Source organism: Lepus europaeus, chromosome 1 (assembly GCF_033115175.1).
Source record: "Lepus europaeus isolate LE1 chromosome 1, mLepTim1.pri, whole genome shotgun sequence".
Classification (NCBI taxonomy): domain Eukaryota; kingdom Metazoa; phylum Chordata; class Mammalia; order Lagomorpha; family Leporidae; genus Lepus; species Lepus europaeus.
The window spans coordinates 4,842,461-4,861,110 of record NC_084827.1 but is presented as its reverse complement, the minus strand read 5'-3'; the positions used below and the strand labels follow the sequence as shown (position 1 = coordinate 4,861,110).

The 18,650-nt window shown below is 54.9% G+C and overlaps 2 protein-coding genes across 3 annotated transcripts in view; one reads left to right on the top strand and one right to left on the bottom strand.

Moving 5' to 3' along the window:
• Window positions 1–257: 257 nt before the first annotated feature.
• Window positions 258–6,020, top strand: FAM131B (family with sequence similarity 131 member B). Of its 2 annotated transcripts, XM_062197820.1 has the most exons (7): window positions 258–285; window positions 2,443–2,552; window positions 2,859–2,894; window positions 3,190–3,283; window positions 3,557–3,754; window positions 5,196–5,339; window positions 5,548–6,020. In XM_062197820.1, the coding sequence occupies exons 1-7, from the start codon at window positions 258–260 to the stop codon at window positions 6,018–6,020; spliced, it is 1,083 nt and encodes a 360-aa protein (XP_062053804.1). The 2 variants fall into 2 exon arrangements, with proteins under 2 accessions (XP_062053804.1, XP_062053812.1); XM_062197828.1 differs by lacking the exon at window positions 2,859–2,894.
• A 4,253-nt stretch (window positions 6,021–10,273) lies between these two features.
• The window catches only part of CLCN1 (chloride voltage-gated channel 1), a 31,574-nt gene continuing 23,197 nt past the window's right edge, over window positions 10,274–18,650 (bottom strand). Inside the window, exons 15-23 of the mRNA XM_062197810.1 lie at window positions 18,177–18,390; window positions 17,811–17,944; window positions 15,717–15,961; window positions 15,322–15,421; window positions 14,997–15,076; window positions 14,759–14,797; window positions 11,345–11,449; window positions 11,167–11,253; window positions 10,274–10,654 (exon numbers count right to left, since the gene is read on the bottom strand). Of these exons, the coding sequence (XP_062053794.1) occupies window positions 10,274–10,654; window positions 11,167–11,253; window positions 11,345–11,449; window positions 14,759–14,797; window positions 14,997–15,076; window positions 15,322–15,421; window positions 15,717–15,961; window positions 17,811–17,944; window positions 18,177–18,390 (1,385 nt within the window). The remainder of the gene's footprint in view (window positions 10,655–11,166; window positions 11,254–11,344; window positions 11,450–14,758; window positions 14,798–14,996; window positions 15,077–15,321; window positions 15,422–15,716; window positions 15,962–17,810; window positions 17,945–18,176; window positions 18,391–18,650) is intronic.

The window sequence follows — 18,650 nt, the reverse complement described above, 5'->3', positions numbered from 1 at the left end:
CGCGCGCAGCCAATCCCCGGGCCGCCCCCTCCCCGGCCGCCGCCAGCGAGCCGAGCCGGGGCGGGGGAGCCAGGCGGCGGCGGCGGCGGCGGCGGCGGAGGCTGCCGTGGGGAGGGATGGAGAGGGGAGGGGGGAGCGGAGCCGAGCGGAGACAGCCGCGGCGCTGCAGAGCGGCTGGGGCGGCGGCGCGGCTCCCGGTGCTCCCCCCGGCGCGCGCCCCGAGTCGGTGAGGGCCCGGCCCCGAGGCCCCCAGAGCCATGGGCTGCATCGGCTCGCGGACAGTGGGTGGGTACCGCGGGCGCGCGGGGGTCCCCTGGCCCCTCCCCCACCCGCCCTAGCCCCTCGGGGTCCCTCGCTCCGCACCCGCCCGGCCCTGCCTCGCGCCTCCACTTGCCTCCCTGCTCGCGACCCCTGGCTCCCCGCGTCCTCCCCGCTGTCCGCCCGCGCCTCCGGAGCTCGCGTGCATCCCGGCTCCTGGCCGTGCCGGTGGCCCTCCCGCAGGCGCGCTGCCTCTCCCCGGCATCTCTCCATCACCGCCCTCCGCCGCCCCTGCGCTCCGCGCTGAGCTCCGTCCCCCAAACCCCGGGGCCTCCGCCGTACTCCGCCGTCCCCGGCGCCTCCTCGGCCCCGGGCGGGTGGGGCAGCCCCCCTGCCTGGTTCTCAGTCGCCCGGGCCCTGCGCACGCCCCCGCCCCCACCCCCAGCCGCCCTCCATCTGGCACGGGTGTTCTGCCCCTCGCCTTCCCTTTCGGCTGCCTTTTTCCGTCGTTCTTGCCTCCCCCGAATGGCTTTGTTCACGTGCGTCTCCCCTCTGGGGCGGGGGCGGGATGAGCCCGGTGCCTCCCTGGGGGGCACGGGTTCCACTCCCGGAGGGAATGGGCTGGGCTGGGGGGGGGGGCACGCGGGGAGAAGGCCGGGGTCTGGAGGGACAGAGAGGGGTGGGGAGCCCCCTTTCCAAAAGGGTGGGGCCCGGGACCCGACTGCACCTGTCCGCGGGGGCTGGCGGGGCGGGGCCCGCTCTTTATTTACCTTTGACTGGGGGAGGGCAGAGCGGCGCCTCCCGTCCTTCCGTCGGCTCCCAGCAGCTCGTGCCTGGCCACCGCCCCCTTACCCCCACTCCACTTTCGTAGCTTAAGGAATTCATCCAGCCCTCTCCCCAAACCCCCAATTTTCCCCTTTCCAACTCCCAGTTTCTCCCGCCTACGAGCTCAGTGACCTCAGGCTGAGAGAATAATTCGTATTATTATTACAAACAAACTCACTCCCCGGAAGCCTGATTTCTCCGAGACCCGGTTTATTTCCATGGATACCCCCCTCCTCCTCTTCACCTCTACTCCCTACCGCCTGAGGCTCTGACTCAGCTCTGCCTCTCCCACCGAGGCCACCTCCCCTCCTTCTCTCCCACGGTGCCCTCCCCTATCTCTCCTCTGCTCAGAGATGGTTCTCTGCCTGCCCCATTCCTGCTGTGTCCAGAGGTCCAGCTCTCCTCTTCCCCTCCAGCCGCAGCCTCTGATCTGACCCATATGGCCACTGCCCTGGAGCCCCGAGGGAGAGCAGGCCGACTTTGGCGGGGTCCAGTGCACCAAAACCCCCCCGCCGTGGGTACCTGCCATGCCCTCGCGTGAGGAGTGCCTCCTTCCATCCTCCTGTTCCCAGAAGTGGGCCTCTCGGAACCATGAAACTTCGTGTGTCTGCAGGATCTTAGGGTGGATGGTGGAGCAGCCTCCTTCTGTCGTAGCCCCCGTGGCTGCTCCAGAAGCTACCACCCTGCACCCCAGCCCTCCACTTTCCCAGTCAGCCACCAAACCCTGTCACTCCCTCCCAGGAGCTTCTGCCATCTCACACTGGAATTCCTGTGTCCTCCTCTCTCTGTCCACTCTGTCCCGTCGCTGCTCTTAAATCCCTTACCTGGCTCCCAGCTGGCAGGTGTGCGGTCTCCACCTCACCCCTCTCTTCCTTCCAGCTTCCGCGTGAACACACCCAACCCTCACTCTCCAAGCCCTCCCTCTGTTGGCGCCAAGTCCTCTTCCTGTCAGAAGGACCCACTGACTTTATGGGGGGACACTAGAGGAGGCACGTTCCTCCCTTCCCAGTGGGGACGCTCTGCCCATGATTGTTGACATGGCCAAGTGAAAATCCCGGCTCCAGGGGAAACCCCCAAAGAGAACTCAGGACTCCTGGGCAAACAGCAGCAAATAAGTTTGTAAGCAACTAAAAATAACTGTTTTCTGAGTGTGCTGTTCTCAGTTGGGTGAAACGGGAGCAGGTTGGTTTGGCATCATTACTTCCCTCACCAAAACCTTGGGAACAGTAGGGTTGTAAAAGGAAGGTGCGGTCGGTCAGGCGTGGCGTGTGCAGGGCTGGTCTTCACGCGTGGCCGCGCCTGCAGAGAGGAGAGCCCAAGGGGGGCCCAGGAGGGCAGCTAACCTTCCTGCCACTGCAGGGAACGAGGTGATCGCAGTGGATTGGAAGGGCCTGAAGGATGCCGACCAAATCAACATGGACAGCACCAGCTCACTGCACGGGAGCAGCCTCCACCGGCCGTCTACAGAGGTGAGACCCTCGCTGCTCGGTCCCCTCGCTCAGCGACCTCGAAGGGACTCCGAGAACTGTCAGGAACAAAGATTCCCCCTCTCCGGCTGCCTGGCCCTTGAATTCTCTCTGGAAATCCCAAGGCAGCATCCCAAACGCTTACTCTTTTCCAGGAGCTTTCTGCTCTCCTCAAGGCGCGTGCCAAACGTTGCCCACTGGGGTGCCGCCTCCCCACTTCCATGCCTCTGGAAGTCCTCAGAGGAAGGTGGGCTACTTGCAGTCCTGGAAGTGCCTGGAATACCCGTTCCTTTTCCTCTCTCCTCACAGCAAACGCGAACGGATTTCTCCTGGGATGGCATCAACGTGAGTACAGCTGCCCCTGCTTCCCCCGACCTACCCTGACTCCTCTTCCTCATGTTCTCCCTTAGAGCTCCCAGAGGACATGGTGCGCCCCGAGAGTTCTCGCATTCTCTACCTGCCCTCCGGCTTTCAAGCGTGGTTGGGGCACATGCCTCCCTGGGACTGGGAGGAATGATGGTTTTTCTTATCACTTGTCCTACCTCATGTCCTTCTTGGAGACCACAGACTCTCCTCCATACTTAAGGCACCCCCTTGCCTTCTTATTCTTCTGCCCCGCCTCCCACGTTTCCTATCCCAGCTCTCCATGGAGGACACCACTTCCATCCTTCCGAAGCTTAAGCGAAACTCTAACGCCTACGGCATCGGGGCCCTGGCCAAGTCGTCATTCTCAGGTGAGATTCCTGGCCTGGGTCGCCCCCACACAGGAGAATACCTAAAACCTCCTGGTCCTAATCCCCTTGCTCCTGCAGGCCGGACACCCACACTGCTGATCTCTTAGTGTCCGGCCTCTCCCATCCTGCAGTGTACCCTCATATATGGAGTCCTAGGGGATACATGCCCCAGTGGAATGGCATCCCGTGTGACTGGGGCGGTGCTGGTGGGCAGGGCCTGGCATGGATATTGTGTGACATTTTGGACCATGTGGAGAATGTCTGGCTCCTTAGGGATCTCACGAAGCATGAAGGACCATGTGACAAAGCCCACAGCCATGGGGCAAGGCCGGGTAGCCCACATGATTGAATGGCAGGGCTGGGGGAAGGCACCAGCCATTCAACCACAACACAGCCACGAGGCCGTGCGCAGGGATACGGACGCCTACTCTGACCTCAGCGATGGCGAGAAGGAGGCGCGTTTTCTGGCAGGTACTTGTATTCTGAACCCTCATGAGACAGCCGTAGGGATGGCCAGAGACTGATCCTCTAGCCAGATCCCCTGTGGCAGGATTGGCCAGGTCCATGTGTTGACCATAGCCTTACATTCCCCAAACAGCTGTAAATCTAAGCATTCTGAATTATTAATTCTAATCCTAATAAGTGCCCTCAAGCCTGTTCTTATTGCCATCTCCGAAAAGGGGGAATTAGATGGGATTTGTGGGCCCCTCTCTCCCAGTTCTCTCCCGTGTTGTGGGACTGTCCAACTCCTGCATTCCTTTAGTACAGAGGAGAACATAGGGCCTTGGGCTTTAAAAGGCTCTGCTTCTGCTCATATTTCTAGAAGTACAAGAAGAAAAGTCCGTGGGGATCTCTTCTAGACTCTGTCCATTAGCATTTTGTGCCATGAATTCACTTACTAGACTCATTACTTGTGACAACATTTGGTGATGAAAGGGAATTTGGAGTGGGGAAATGGTGATCTACGGAAGAGGGCTAATTGTACTCCAGGAAAGTAGTGCAGATGTGATGACAAGCATGCAGGAATACCTGTGCACACACCTAGGAAGAGTGACAGGTCTGGCAGACAGGGGAAGTGTCTGTGCTGGTGGTGTGGGTGGTAGGAGGAGTAACAGTGGGGAGGGGGGCAGACATGTAGAGGACAGGTAGGGAGGTCGGGTAGTGCAGTAGCAATGTAAGCTTCAACTTACTCAATGCCTTCCGTTAGTCCAGCCATTCCCACTATGGTGCCCTCCCATCTCCTTCCAGTCCCTGAGCTTTCAACTTTTTATCACTGTAGACCCACAAGCCCCTGATACTCTTTGTTGATCTAGCGCCTCCGTGTAGCTTCCTGTGTCCTTGACCACCAATAGTAAGATCCCTAAAGTCCTTCAAAGTTAAACTTCTGGAAATCCCTCATTTTAATCCCTTAGGATATCTCACCAGAAGACCCCCAACTCTTTCCCCTAGGAATCTTAAATCTGGCCTTCTGGGAAGTCCCCCACGATTTTGCCTTGTTTCGGGGCATATACAAAGGCTGTGCTGTCCAATACACTAGCCAATGGCCCCATGTGGCTATTGAGAACTTGACATGTGGCTAGTCCGAATGGAGATGTGCTGTAAGTGCAAAATACTGACTGCTTTCAAAGACTTTGTATAAAGAAAATATAAACGATCATTAATTTTATATTGATTATATGTTGAAATGATAATGTTTACTATATGTTGGGTTAAATAAGATATATTATTAAAATTAATGTCAACTGTTTACCTATAATTTTCTTAGATGGGCTATTAGAAAAATCAAAATTAGATCAGTGACTTGCATTGCTTTTCTATGGAGCAGTTAGCTGCACTAAGATTTTCCCTTGCCCCGTTTGTGTGTCTGAAAATCCTTGGAGGTGTATTGTGGTGACAGTGTTTCTTCTCACAGGTGTCATGGAACAGTTTGCTATCTCAGAGGCCACACTTATGGCCTGGTCGTCTATGGATGGTGAGGACATGAGTGTCAACTCTACCCAGGAGCCACTGGGCTGCAATTACAGTGACAACTACCAGGAGCTGATGGAGAGTCAGGGTGAGAGACGGCCTCAGAAGCCTCTCCAGCCATCTAGGCAACCTCCATTCACCTCTGCTCCTTCCAGGCTTTCCCGCCCGTCTCAACTGTCCCACCGTGCCCCCTACTCCGTGTACCCTTTATGCCTTCCCCTCACTCCTTGGTGCTGTCTGTCTGCACTGCCTTTGCTGTTCTGTGGCCCCACCAACCTCCCTCATTCTCTTTACAGATGGCCTTGCTCAAGCCCCCATGGATGGCTGGCCTCACTCCTATGTGTCCCAGGGCATGTACTGTTTGGGCTCATCGGATGCCTGGGAAGCAAGCGACCAGTCCCTCATTGCCTCTCCGGCTACAGGATCCTATCTTGGCCCGGCATTTGATGACTCACAGCCCAGCTTGCATGACATGGGACCTTCCCAGCCTGCTTCGGGATACTCTGCTCAGGAGCCTCCGCCTTTGCTGGGGGGAGACACTGACTGGGCTCCAGGGGTGGGCGGGGTGGACCTGGCAAGGGGCTCTGCCGAGGAGGAGAAGAGGCCACTGGCCCCTGAGGAGGAAGAGGATGCAGGATGCCGGGACCTGGAGTCTCTTTCCCCACGAGAAGACCCTGAGATGGCCACTGCTCTCAGTCGGAAGGTGTCTGACGTCACATCCTCGGGTGTGCAGTCCTTTGATGAGGAGGAGGGTGAGGCCAACAATTAGCTTCTTCCCACTCCACTCCTGCCTGAGGGGCATGGCTGCAACCCGTACCCTCCCTACCCCCTGCAGCACAGCTGAACCTGGGCAGAAGACAGCGGGGAACCTGGGAGCTTCCAGTCCTTGCCCAGCAAGTGGAGGACCAGGATTGGGTTTCATCCAGGCTTTCACTCCAGAAACCACAGGTCTGGGGACTGAGACCCAGGTGACTGGAAGGCTGTGAACTTGGCACAGCTGTGGGAGAAGGGGTCCACAGCCGGGGGCTTCCCAGTCTGTGCCCATGAAGTCTCCAGAGTGTGCAGCCTGAGGACAGGGGCGCGCAGCGGCTGTGCTGGAGACTGGATCGCAGCTCTTCACTCCCTGATTTCGTCTTCCAGGAGCCTCGGCTGTGCTGTCTGAATGCCTCTTTTCCATTTCACTCTTGCTTTTCCCAACTGTTTCCTCTGGCTGTGGCCCCAACCCCTCCCTACTGCAAGCAGCAGAGCTCAGGGGCTGTTGGACATGGCCTTGACAGCCTGCTGAGTGTGGTGTGGCTGCCCTCTGCGGGTGACTGGGCTTCTAAGATCAGGACTCAAGGAGAAGGTGGATGTGGCTGCTGGGGTTTACTGGGGGCACAAGCGTGACTCCTTACAGCAGGCCTGTTCAGAGACAAGAGGGTCCCTGATGAGACCAAGAACAAATGCGGCTGGAAGGAGGATCCTCAGGACCTGGGAAAAGACCCAGCTGGGGCTGGCTGCTCCAGTCTTGCTCCTTCTTCTGCCTTCTTCTGTCCCCTGCTCCAGGAGCCTTGACCCTGAGGGTGAGGCGATATCCGTCTCAGATACGCTGACACAGGATGCAGGTGTCCCTGCCAGTGGGGGGGAAGCATGGAGGCTGTGTCTCCCCCCAGCCACCCCTAATTCTCTGGAGCTGTTTACACTTTTCTCTTTGCCTTTTCTACATTTTTATAACTTGTTGGGGACTCAGGGATGAGCAGGGTGGAGGGAGGAGTCTGGTGCTGCCACTCCGTAGGCTATGCTGGGTTGGTGGCTGAGGCCAGGCAGGTGCACAGCTCCTTCTGTCCCTCCGCCCGCTCCTCCCAGGACTCCTAAGATGTCCTCCACGGTGTCCTCCCTCCCTCCCCAGACCGCCTGTTGGAGGAAGAGAGGAGAATCTGTGCAGTCTAACTTCCAGGATGGTTTACAGTGAGGCACGAGCTTGCCTGCCCACACTGTTTCCACTCTCGGGTGGCAGAGGGGGTGGGCGGAGGGGGAGAGGTGCTGAGAGCATCATGGGATGCTAGCACTGTTGTGAGAGCACATGACAGCAGGGATGGGCAGAGGAGAGCTGGCAAGCACCTGGCCCCTCTCTCAGTAGTAGCCCACCCCGGCCCTTGGCATAGGCAGTGTTTGGGGCAGGAGAAGCCTGAGAGGTTCACTGCCCAGTTTTCCTCTTTCCTTGTGCCCATCTAAGGCTCCAGCGTCCTACCCATGCTCTGGTCCTCTGCTGGGAGGGGAGCACAGTTGTCCCCAGGGCACAAATCACCCCTTACCCTTAAGTCCCGGACTGTGATTGCTTGGAAATGAGGAGGTTGAGAGATGGGGGGTTTCTGTCCATCCTTGACCCTGTCTTTCCATATCAAGTTCACACACTTGTACACATACGGGCAGGGGTCCTATGTCTTCCAGGGGAGGGGATGATGGTCATCTCGAGATTGGTGCTTGGAGGAAGCCTAGGAGTAGCTGTGGTGAGCCCACGTGGGTGAGCAGTCACTTATCTCAGATAACACTGCCTGAGTGGGAGGAGGCAGCTGCTGCTGTTTAAGGATGTTTCCTGACTTGGCGGACCAGGACCTCATCTCTAGGAGTTCTGGGAAGTGGTCCAGTATGACCATGCCCAGTCTCCTGCCACAGGCCCTGTGGGGGTTTGCATGTTCACGTCACCCTTCTCCCTGGGGGTCTGTCTCTCTGCCTTGTGCAACCTGCTCTATCTTCTTCATCTCCGTCTCTTAGTGCTCCATAGTCTTCACCGGATCTCAGTGGGTGTCCAGTCCAGAGTGCGTTCATTATTACGGCTGCTTTTTGCTCAGGGCCCTGGGGAGTTAGGAAGGGCAGATTCAAGCAGCTTTCTTCCCGCCCTCCCTTTCCTAAGAAGACAAATGGCTCCTGAGGAGAGGCGACAAAAGATCTCATGTTCACACGTGAGCAAGGCCGTGGCACTGCCAGCGTGCTGGCACACTGCCGTAGTCCGGAGGCAGCAGGTGGGGTGTGCCATTCTGAGGCACCCCAACCCACCTTGAAGAGAGAGAAGACCCCAGGAGCTGGCCTGGGACCATCTGGGGACTCTTCTTGGAAGGGGGGACTGCTTCCCTGGTGCTGGGGCAGGGTGCATGGGGGTTTGCTTCTAGCCTATTTTAGCAGGAGGGGAGGGGCATGTGCAGGAAGAGGCTGCTGGGGGGGTGGGGAGGGGTTGCTTTTTATTTGGGGTTAAAGGCTGTGCAGCACGTGTTACAGCAGTCCTGCAGCAGGGCTGTTTTTATATTCCTGTGAATGGAACTGCTCTTGCTAAATGATTTTCTTTGGGGGTGGGGGGGACTATGCACTTTCTTTTTCAATTGACTTTATTAAATGAAAACCCAGATCTTCCATTCCTCCCCTTCCATTGCCCCCCACAGCTTCCTACCCATGTATGGAGGAGGGGATCTTGGGGAACAAGTTCATTATCTTCTCCTTGCCCCTGCTTATCCATCCCACACTTTGTCTTCCAGGACTGGGAAGGGCCAGTCTTAGCATGTTTTCTTAATGTAACATCCCCACCCCAGGCCCAAGAGAGGTTCTATGACATATATTATTACAGAGAGGAGTCTATATAAATATACATAAATAGCATATATACACGGGCACGGGCTTGGGTGCCCACTGTCAGTCCCCATTCTCAGGCTTCAGTGTCTCTCTCTTGGCCTGGGGAGGTGGAAGGGATGTGATGCTGGAGAGGGCCAGAGGCTGTGTTCAGTGACACTAAACACAATGTGGTGGCATCCTCTGGCTATGAGTGTCTTATTTGGGTGATGGAGAAGACTGGACACAGGGGACGGGCAGCAGGAGAATGTTAGAGAGGGACCCAACTGCAGAACAGAACAAGGCATACAGGGCTGGTGGAGGAGAGCCTTGGGCGAGCATCCAGGTTTCTGGATGCTCAGAAAGCTCTGGCACCTTGCACTGCACTGCACTCCCAACCCTCCACCCCTGCAGGAAGCACCCGAGGAAGTGGTCTACCAGGGGGCTGGTGTCTGAGTGACCCAGGGCCTTCTATGCTCAGAGCCTGGGTTCTCTGCAGGAGAAGCCCAAGCCAGAGTGGCTCCAAGGCAGAGCTGACCCTCACAGGACAGTCCATAACCACAGCGGGGTGAACAAAGATGTGTCTTCTAGGGAGCAGCCGGGGAAACCGGAGGCCCAGGAAGCTGTGATGTGAAGTGAGGGCTTCCTGCCAGCGGGACGCGGAGAATACCACGGACACGATGGGGTACCAACGAGATACCTGCCCCTTCCTGTGCAGCCTTGTGGCCTTTCTCTTCTAGGAGGCGGCCCTCGACAGTGCTTTGGTTCACATCTCCCTGCCTGAAGCAGGGGACAGAGGAGGGGGAATGTGATTGGCCTTTCACAACCCCAGTCATGGCCCTGGACTGGAGACAGTGTCGGGAGCCAGGGTGGGGTCTGTGGAGTTGGCAGGGAGTGAGTGTGGGCATGTGGGAGGGCTGGGGGGCTCCCAGAGAAGCAACCGTGGATGGTTTGGAGGCACGTCCCAGGGTGGTCAATGCACAAGACCATGAGGTGGTCCCATCTCCTCCTCCAATGTGGCACCTGAAGGTCCACAGTCATTCCAGGCTTCCCCTCAGCCACGCGCTTTGGAGACTGAATGACAGGCAGGCAAGGCCAGGAAGGCCCAGGAACAAGAACGCTGGGGCACTGTGGGGGGTGGGGATAAAGGAGGCAGGGTGTTCCCCACCCCACAGCTGGAGCCGCAGGAAGCCCCATGGAATACCAGGAGCTCACCTGGGTTTGAAGCACCTGCCCGCCTGGGAATGGAGCCAGCAATCCAGGTGATTGACCAAGCTCCTCTCTGCCTGAACGCTGACTCCTTTAAGATCATCACTCTCACATTAAAAAAACATTCCTGGTGGGGGGTGCCAAAGTATTGACGTGACCTCTCGTCCGTCTGCCGTGTGCGAATCCACCCTCTGGCATGGGCCTCTCAGCAGTCTGCACAGTCCAGAGAGACGGTCAAAGGATCAGCTCATCCTCATCCTCCTCGTCCGTGGACCGCAGACTGGGGCCCTGCAAGATATCAGCCAGCTCCTCGTCCGGCCCTGCGCTCTCCAGCAGCTCCAGCTCCTCCGCCGCCTCCAGCTCGCCCCTTGCCTTGGCTGGGGCCGGGGAGAGAGGGGGCTCAGGGGAGGGTGACGGCACAGGGGAATCTGGGGGGGCAGGTGCCACATCTCCTGCTCCTGTGGGCCCGGCTCCGTCTTCTGGCAGGCTCCAGCCCTCTGCAGGAGGGGGTGGTCCGCCAGGGCTCTTTCGAGTTGAAGTTGTGCTCCGGAAACTGGCAAGAGGAGGGCGGAGCTGCACCCCGGACTTGGTGTGCCCCTCGATGGCCTTCTGCAGCTGGGGCGCAGAGGGAGAAGGAAAGAAGATGGGGGCAGTGGGAGAAAACAGATGTGAGAGACGAGCATACAAGGAATGGCAAAAGGACGGGGAAGAGAGAAGGGCCGGAAGTGGGGAGGAGAGACAACACCGAGCAAAGAAAGGGAAAAGACACAAACGATGCCTGTAGAGTGGTGGTCTCCTGTTTCCCCCTCTCAGACCCCCATGGGCCTTGCTTCAGCCACAACCCACCTCCGCCCTCCTCCCCATAGCACACCCACAGGAAACTGTGCCTCAGGCCTGAACCCCCATCCCAAACCCACACTCTCCAGGGAAGACCACGGGGGCCCACCTGAGGAGGAGGACTGAGGCCACAAAAGGCTTGGTGTCTGCCTCCCACCTGCTGCCCCCAACTCCCCTCCAATCTCTGCTTGAGAAACAGAGAGGGAAACCTAGGGGGATTCCTGGAGTGGCCACACAACCTCTTCCTCACCCCTCTCTCCCACTGGTCAAGTGCCACCCACTGCTATTACCTCCTCCAGTGCCAGGACGCCCCTAAGCTTCCCCATGCTGGTCACGTAGGCGAGATGAAGGCCCAGGAGCGAGAAGAGCGTGTGAGTCTGGGTGTGGAGCGCACAGGTCAGTGTGGGCCTCGCCCCCGCCTGCCTCCCCTGCCCGCGCTGCAGCCCCAAGCAGTCAGCAAGCACTCGCTTTGTGCAGAGTGGTCTGCTCCACCAGCTGGAAGGGAGACTGGTCGATGCAGCAGCAATCAAAACAGACGGGCTGGCTCAGCTGCTCCTGCTCCCAGGCCGCGATCTGCGGGGCAGAGTAGGGCAGTCAGCAAAACCACGGACCCCCTCAACCTCAGATACCACCTGCTCTGATCCCAAGGAGCCTCCTAGCCAGGCCGGAAACCTGGGCCTGTAGGAACCGTCAGGATTCCTTCCCATCAGCAGCTGTCCCTTCTCCCCAGGGGACCACACCTTTGCCTTCCTCACTCATCAGGCTCCAAACCCACCCTTCACTCAGGTACCTGGAGCATCACTCTCTCTTCTAGTCCCCCGACCTTTCCAGCCTGCAGTGCCTCCAACATCTGTGATTTCCAACCTCCCTTTCCAGTCTTTCTATTTTTACTTCTGTTTTTGTTTGAGAGGGCAAGCACTTCCATATACTGGTTCACCCCGGACAAACCAGACTACTTTCTATGCCAAACATACCCTCTGAATGTCTCTTCTCACCACCAGATTTCCCCTTCCTGCCCCCCATCCCAGTACTGCGTGTATTCCCTGTACTTCCCGTGCCCCGCACGCAATTCCTACAGTACACTGTAGGTGTCTCCTTTTCCGACAAGGCGCTGGCCATGGACAGTCTAGCACTGGCATTTATCTCACCTCTGCCTACTGAACTCCTTGAGAGGGTGAGAGACAGACACAGCAAATGTTTGTGGAATTCAAGGGGCTGAGCCGGATGGCATGGCATTTAACTGATTGAGCAAAGCCATTTTTGGTTGGATTTTGTTTGTTTTTGTCTGTGATAGACACACAAAGGCCAGCTATGCTTTGACTTTGATAGACACACCAACACCCCCAAGATTCCAAATGACCCACTATACCTCTGGCTTTCCTAAGTGAACCTGGAGTTGTCTAAAATCACTCTTCAGTTGGGAGGACCCTCTGCATGATGTATTTGTTCACATGCACAGCCTTCAGGCTAGATAACTTGTCACGGAAGACTGTCCCCAGTTCTAGTGTCTGGTGTGTGTCACAGTGGTGCTCCCTCCACCTGTCTGTCCTTTGCCGACCGTTCTGGGCTACTATCACATCTCTAAACTCTCACCCTCCTGACTAAAGGTTCACACAGGGCTGAACCAGCCTCGTGGTGCAGTACAGATGCCCACTTCAGTATGCTGTCAACAGGACTTGTGTACGGGGGAACTCAGGTGGTCTGGTTGATCCTGTCCCCTTGGCCACCTCGAGTTCCAGCTGTGCCTTTCCCTAGTGACAGCCACAGCAGCAACATTTCCAGCAAGCGTTTATGGAGCACTTTTGGCCCAAGCATTATTCTAATTGCAACTCATTTAATCCTCTCTGCACCCCCCCCCCCACCTCAGTATCTTCACTTTCCAGATAAGGAAACAGAGACACAGGGTGTTTAAGTTGTTTGTCCAAGATTGCAATCAGTCCTGGTGGCACTGGGCTTCTAACCTTGGCCAGGTATCATATTCCAGGTATACCCCCTCACTCCTTGGCTTTTGTCAAGAGGAGGTCTTTAAAAAAGTGTAGCACCAATTAGAAACCAGAGCTTAAACTGGGTGTATTCTAACAGATTACGCAGGATTAAACACATCATAGCAGGGACTTTTGGTGACTTGTAACCAAATTTTTTTCACAATTTCCATACTGCCCTCTTACTGTTTTTTGTCAATATCAACAACCTGGTATTGTCAACAGTGTCATCTGATCTGGTCGGAAAATCACGTTCAAAATATCCTCACTGCTATTGGATCTTCTGGACCTCCAATGTGTCACACTGACCCTTGCCGGGTCACACAGGAGTTGGCAGGGACTTAAAGTCTTCCTGGGGAAAGACATAATCTAGCAATGTGTGACAGATCTCCTTTTTATACCTGGCTGCACTTTACTTCCAGCAGTTATCAAACAGCGAGACTGCCTGCCTAACGAGTTTTCTCTGTTTGGTACATCTATTTATCTATCTATCTATCTCCCTATCTATCTCCCTGTCTATCTATCTCCCTGTCTATCTCCCTATCTATCTCCCTATCTCCCTATCTATCTATCTATCTCCCTATCTATCTATCTCCCTATCTATCTATCTATCTCCTTGTCTATCTATCTCTCTCCCTGTCTATCTATCTCCCTGTCTATCTCCCTATCTATCTCCCTATCTATCTATCTCCCTGTCTATCTCCCTATCTATCTATCTATCTATCTATCTATCTCCCTGTCTATCTCCCTATCTATCTATCTATCTATCTATCTATCTATCTATCTCCCTATCTATCTATCTCCCTGTCTATCTCCCTATCTATCTATCTCCCTATCTATCTATCTCCCTATCCATCTAATTGGATTCAGCAGCCTAGCAAAGTACTCCTTAATCTCATCTGTGGCCCTTCCAATTCCCACCTGTGGGCAGAGGTAGCTTTTCTTTTTCTTCTGCAACCATCTATTTGACTTTTCCAGAAGGCATTTGTCAGAAGTGTGTTTGTAAGGATGGAAAGGGGAGAAAGGGAAGGTTTCTCTCCTGTCACTCACAACCCCTTTCTCTTAACTGAAGTGCTTTCAATCTGCAGTACATATTTATTCTGCACGTCCAACAGGATGTTTATTTTAAAATGGTATCCATCCTGGTTTTTCATCAGCTACACACTGTAAAAGCTCTTCCTTTCCAGTCTTTGCAGGGAGCCTGCATATCTTTTATTGTGCAGAATAGTTGCTAATGGAGTCTTCCGGTTCCCCCAGAACTCCGAGGGCATGTTCTGATTGGCACTATTTGGCTGCCTATTCCCGACCATTGCTTCTCATCCAGTTCACTCCCCGTGACCAGAAGCACTGAGCAGGCTTGGTTTTCTCTCTCACAGACTTGATAGCCACCTCCCCTAGGTCATGGGCCGTTGTCCTGACCACACACCACTGTCATTCGCCTTTGCGTCCCAGTTCTCCCCAAGTCTAGCTGCCTGAAAACTCCCCGTTGCCAGCAGTCTCAGGGCGAGCCCTTCCCCTTTGTAGTTCTGATGTAAATCTTCCCCACTGTTTTCTTTCTGGGCTGGCACCGTGGTGCCCTTTTGCGTCAGGGAAGCTTGTCTGTCCTGAGTAGCCACTGCCTGGCTAGACATCCCCAACCTCTAAAAGATTCAAAGCTCATTTTAGCACCATGTCGCCGTTCACACGTGGACACTCAAAGCTTGCCCCTTCTGAGATGTCTGTCCTGAGAATGCCACCGTGTCCCTCCACAATCATACCTTATCCCAACCTCTTAACACACTTTCCTGTCTACACGCACATATTTCCATTCTGACAACACAATTACAAAGGCTAAAAAGGAAAAGCCAGCGGCATCTTCCTGTGACAACACCCAGCCCAGCTTGCGGCTTCCCTTACGTACCTCTTCAGGTGACATGTTGTCCACTAAATCGGTGGGATCCTGGAGAAGACAGACACAGGTGCAAGTCCCATCCCCTGTCTTCCCACGCTGGCTGACAGCCATTTCTCCCAGTCGGGGCCAACGTGCCTCCTTCCAAACCATCAGCCCCTCCGGTGGGTCAGCTCCTCAGCGGGGTCCCTGCCCTGCTGCTGGGAGTCAGCCTCCCTTGTCCTCGTCCTCCCCACACATCTCCTCTCACCTGGGTTGTTTTCTTCTTCGCGGGGCGAGATCGGCCCAGCAAGCAGCGCAGCAGGCACTGGAAGATGGAGGGTCTTCCACCTGAGAGGGGCGAGCAGATGGAAACGGAAATGGCGTCTGTCCCAGAGGACATGGCCAGGGGCTCCTGGGAGGACTGTACTTGCCGGGTGTCCCCCCTCCGTAGACGCCTCTCTTCTCCCCTACATCCACCTCTGCCCCCATTCTTGAGACGGCCATACGGAGAATGATGACCAAGCACCTCCTCCTAGGGTGGCCGAGTGGAGGGGGCGCAGATAACCCACAGGGGCCATGCCGGGGGTCTTCACCTGCAGGCTCTGGGGCTTCTGGCTGCTGTTTGTGGCCGGGCAGGGGCCCGTTGGGCTCTTCAGAGGATGGTGGAGCAGCAGGTGGAGGAAGTGGAGGCAGCTGTAAGAAACGGGCAGATTCTCAGGGAAGAGGCTGCCTTGCGTTTCTCTGCCTTTACGGCTGTGGGTGCGGGAAGCCTAACTCTGCCCCCCGCACACACCCCCAGTTCAGCATTCCCGCACCTCCGTCTGTCCCTGGGCCCCAGGCGCTGGTCCCTTGCGCGCCAGATGCAGAATTCACCTACCCCCCTGCTCCTGTCACAGCCCAGCCCAGCCATCACCGACCCGTGGAGATGTCGCTGGCGACCCCTGCTGACGCCTGTCCCGTGGCCCCGGGTTCATCCCAGCTCGGTCACCTCGGTCTTGCCGGAGAGGTCCTCGTCCTCATCCTCATCCACAAAGGCGAAGGACTCGGGCCGGCCCTGGGGCGCGCCGCCGGGGAGCCCCCGCGCTGCGGGCCGCGCCTTGCCGTCGAAAGGCAGCTCGGCCAGCCTCCGCGCCAAGTCCTGCGCCGCCCGCAGCCTCCGCTCGGGACTCAGGTGGCGCTGCAGGAGGGCCTGCAGCTCCGAGCGCTCCACGGAGCCCAGCAGGATCATGGAATCTGGGGAAAACGCACGCTCAGCGCGAGCCTCCCCACTACCCTAGGCAGCCCCGCACAGCCTGTCCTCTTCCTGCAGGCCGGACCTACCCAGTCCTTTCATGTCACCCATTTAGCACTTGCAGACGGATCGCAAGCACGCTAATTGATGCTAATGTGTTCTTACTTCCACGCAGCCCTTACAGACTGTTTACGAATAGGTGAGCTCAAAGGTATGACGAGACACTCAACCCTGGCCACACAGAGATGGGAAGCCACTGGGACGCTGAGATGTGAACACTTTGGAAGTAGTCTCCGGGGAATGCACAGGTTCCCTCCTCTATCCTGGAAGAGGGGAACGGGAGACTCCTTCTGAGAGCTCAGTAAAGAGCCTAGGCCCCTAGGGCTTAAACAAAATGCCTGTCTGCTGGGGTTTATAGAAATTCTGCTATCAGTCACGTTTTCATTAAGTGTTAAGGCCATGAAATTGCACAGGGTTACTAAGACTGGTTACGTCCTAGTCATTATTGTGAAAACCTGCATTGCTTTGACTGCACCTTGCTCCAGTGAGAAGTCACTGCTTTAGGATGTATCTGAGATGTGGGGAAATATCTGAACCAATCATATGTGAGAAAACTGGAGATTCTGATGATCTGAAATTAAAACTAACAGTCTCAAAGACTTCAAATGATCCTACATGATTTTTCTGTTACACTAATTCAAACACGAGAGAAATATTCAACTGTTGACTAGCCAATAAATACCTATAACGAGGCACTCTGGGGATAGAGAAGTTATAGTCTCTACCTTCCAAAAAAAAAAAAAATCAATCTAGAGAGAAAGACAAGATATGTAAACCACAGTCAGAAATAATACAAAGCAGGTTGAATGCTGGAGGTGGGCGGGAAGGGGGTGAAGGAAGAGATGTGAATTAACGTGAATCACCGTTACAGAAACCATGCACACCTCCCGGTGAAACGCTTCCATCTCCTCAAGTTGGGCATTAAAGAACAGGTGCGGTAGTTAAGTAGCAAAGGGCCTGTGACAGGCCGTGACATCTATAGCTGATGCTCATTCTTCATGGGTTCCCTAACTGTCCGTTTGCCTGGTCACCAAGATACATTTGCAACCCGAAGTCAGTACTGGAAGTGTGTTTATGGTAGTTCAGACATATGCAGAGCAACCAAAAATTCGAGCTGCTCAGTGCCTGTGTTCCCAGCTGAGGTTGAGCAAAGCAGTGCTCTGCCTTCTTGTTTTAGTTTTCCTAAATAAGTGTTCTTTTTGCAGTCCATTTGATGCCACGTCTTCAACATTTTTGTGCTTAGTGTTGGCGATTTTGCTGCCTACCGTGGCCCCAACATAATGCTGCAGTGCTGCTGGTTCATGTTTCTATGCTCAGGAAGGAATCTGGGATGTGCCTCATGTCTGTGTGTTGGACATACTTCACTCAGGCCTGAGCTGTGGCACTGCTGTTGGTGAGTTCAGTGTTAATGAGTCAATTACACCCATTAAATAAGGGGCATTTAAACAGAAACAAATGACAGAACGTGACCAGAGGTCCACAGGAACCTATCCTTGTACCTCCTCTAGAAGCAGCTGTTCAGTACAGCAGCTGATAATTCCATGTGTGCTCATGGCGACTTTTAGAACAAGGCTACTGTGAATGAGAGTCAACTGTATTTCTTTAACTGGAGTTTATTGTCTTCCTGTACATGAGTTATGGCTGTAATTTCCCTTCCTTGAGCATGACCATGTTCTCTAAGGAGTGCAAGCTGGGCTTCCCATAGCAGACTGGATGGCCCTAAAGACAAACCCATACCACACTGCCTTCTCTGCCTCACCTCAGGAGTATGCTTCGTTTTTTCTCACTAACCTTTTGAATCGACCAGTGGCAAAGTCTTGACTGTGGTGGTCTGGAGCAGGGCTTGCAATTCCCCATATGTGCAAGAAGCTGAAACAAACTTCACATCACGTACCATGATGTCCTCAACAAATATTGTAAATTTGCTATGGAGGGAGAAAGCATGGTGGGTTAACCCCACCTTATCTATGCCTTTGCTATCCCTTCCGTTCCTCCCATGAGGTTGGCCATGAACTCAGTCACAGTATTTATTAAGTATATGGGAACAAGGAAATAATTAAAAACAATGCTTCTAAACACTGACCCTGACTTCAATCTCAACCTCAGAACCTCCCACCCCCCACCAAATATGAACTAATCCCAGCTAGTGTCCCAGACCTGAGCTGGTTCCAACCAAGGTCAGGCAAGTAGGGTAGCTTCTTGACCTGGATGATGCTGTCATAGAGGGAGGGCTGTAGGCTCTGAGCCACCATGTTGGCCAAGATAACAGCCACCATCATGGGTAGGATGTGAGCAATCTGACCCGTTAATTCAAAGCAAATCACAGCTGTGGAGACTGTGTGGGACACGGCACCAGTCAATGCTGCTGCTCCTAGAATGACACAAAAATACACCAGTGGGTTAGGGATGACGTTCTTGGCAGGCAGGGCACAGAGGGATGCGATAGAATGATACAGGATGGGAAACATGACTCCTTCAGTGCCAACACTCATGCAATAATTATTTAACAGTAGAAACTAAAATGATGAACTGTCAGAAAAATCATCATTTTGATATTCTGTTAACTTTCAGCAAATAAAAAAATTTGTGTCAGAATTTTCATTTGTAATGTAAAGATATTGATGTCCTATC

Coding starts and splice junctions, on each gene's coding strand:
- FAM131B (XM_062197820.1), top strand. CDS start 258: ATGGGCTGCATCGGCTCGCGGACAGTGG. Junction 286..2,442: donor CATCGGCTCGCGGACAGTGG/GTGGGTACCGCG, acceptor CTGCCACTGCAG/GGAACGAGGTGATCGCAGTG. Junction 2,895..3,189: donor TCTCCTGGGATGGCATCAAC/GTGAGTACAGCT, acceptor TTCCTATCCCAG/CTCTCCATGGAGGACACCAC.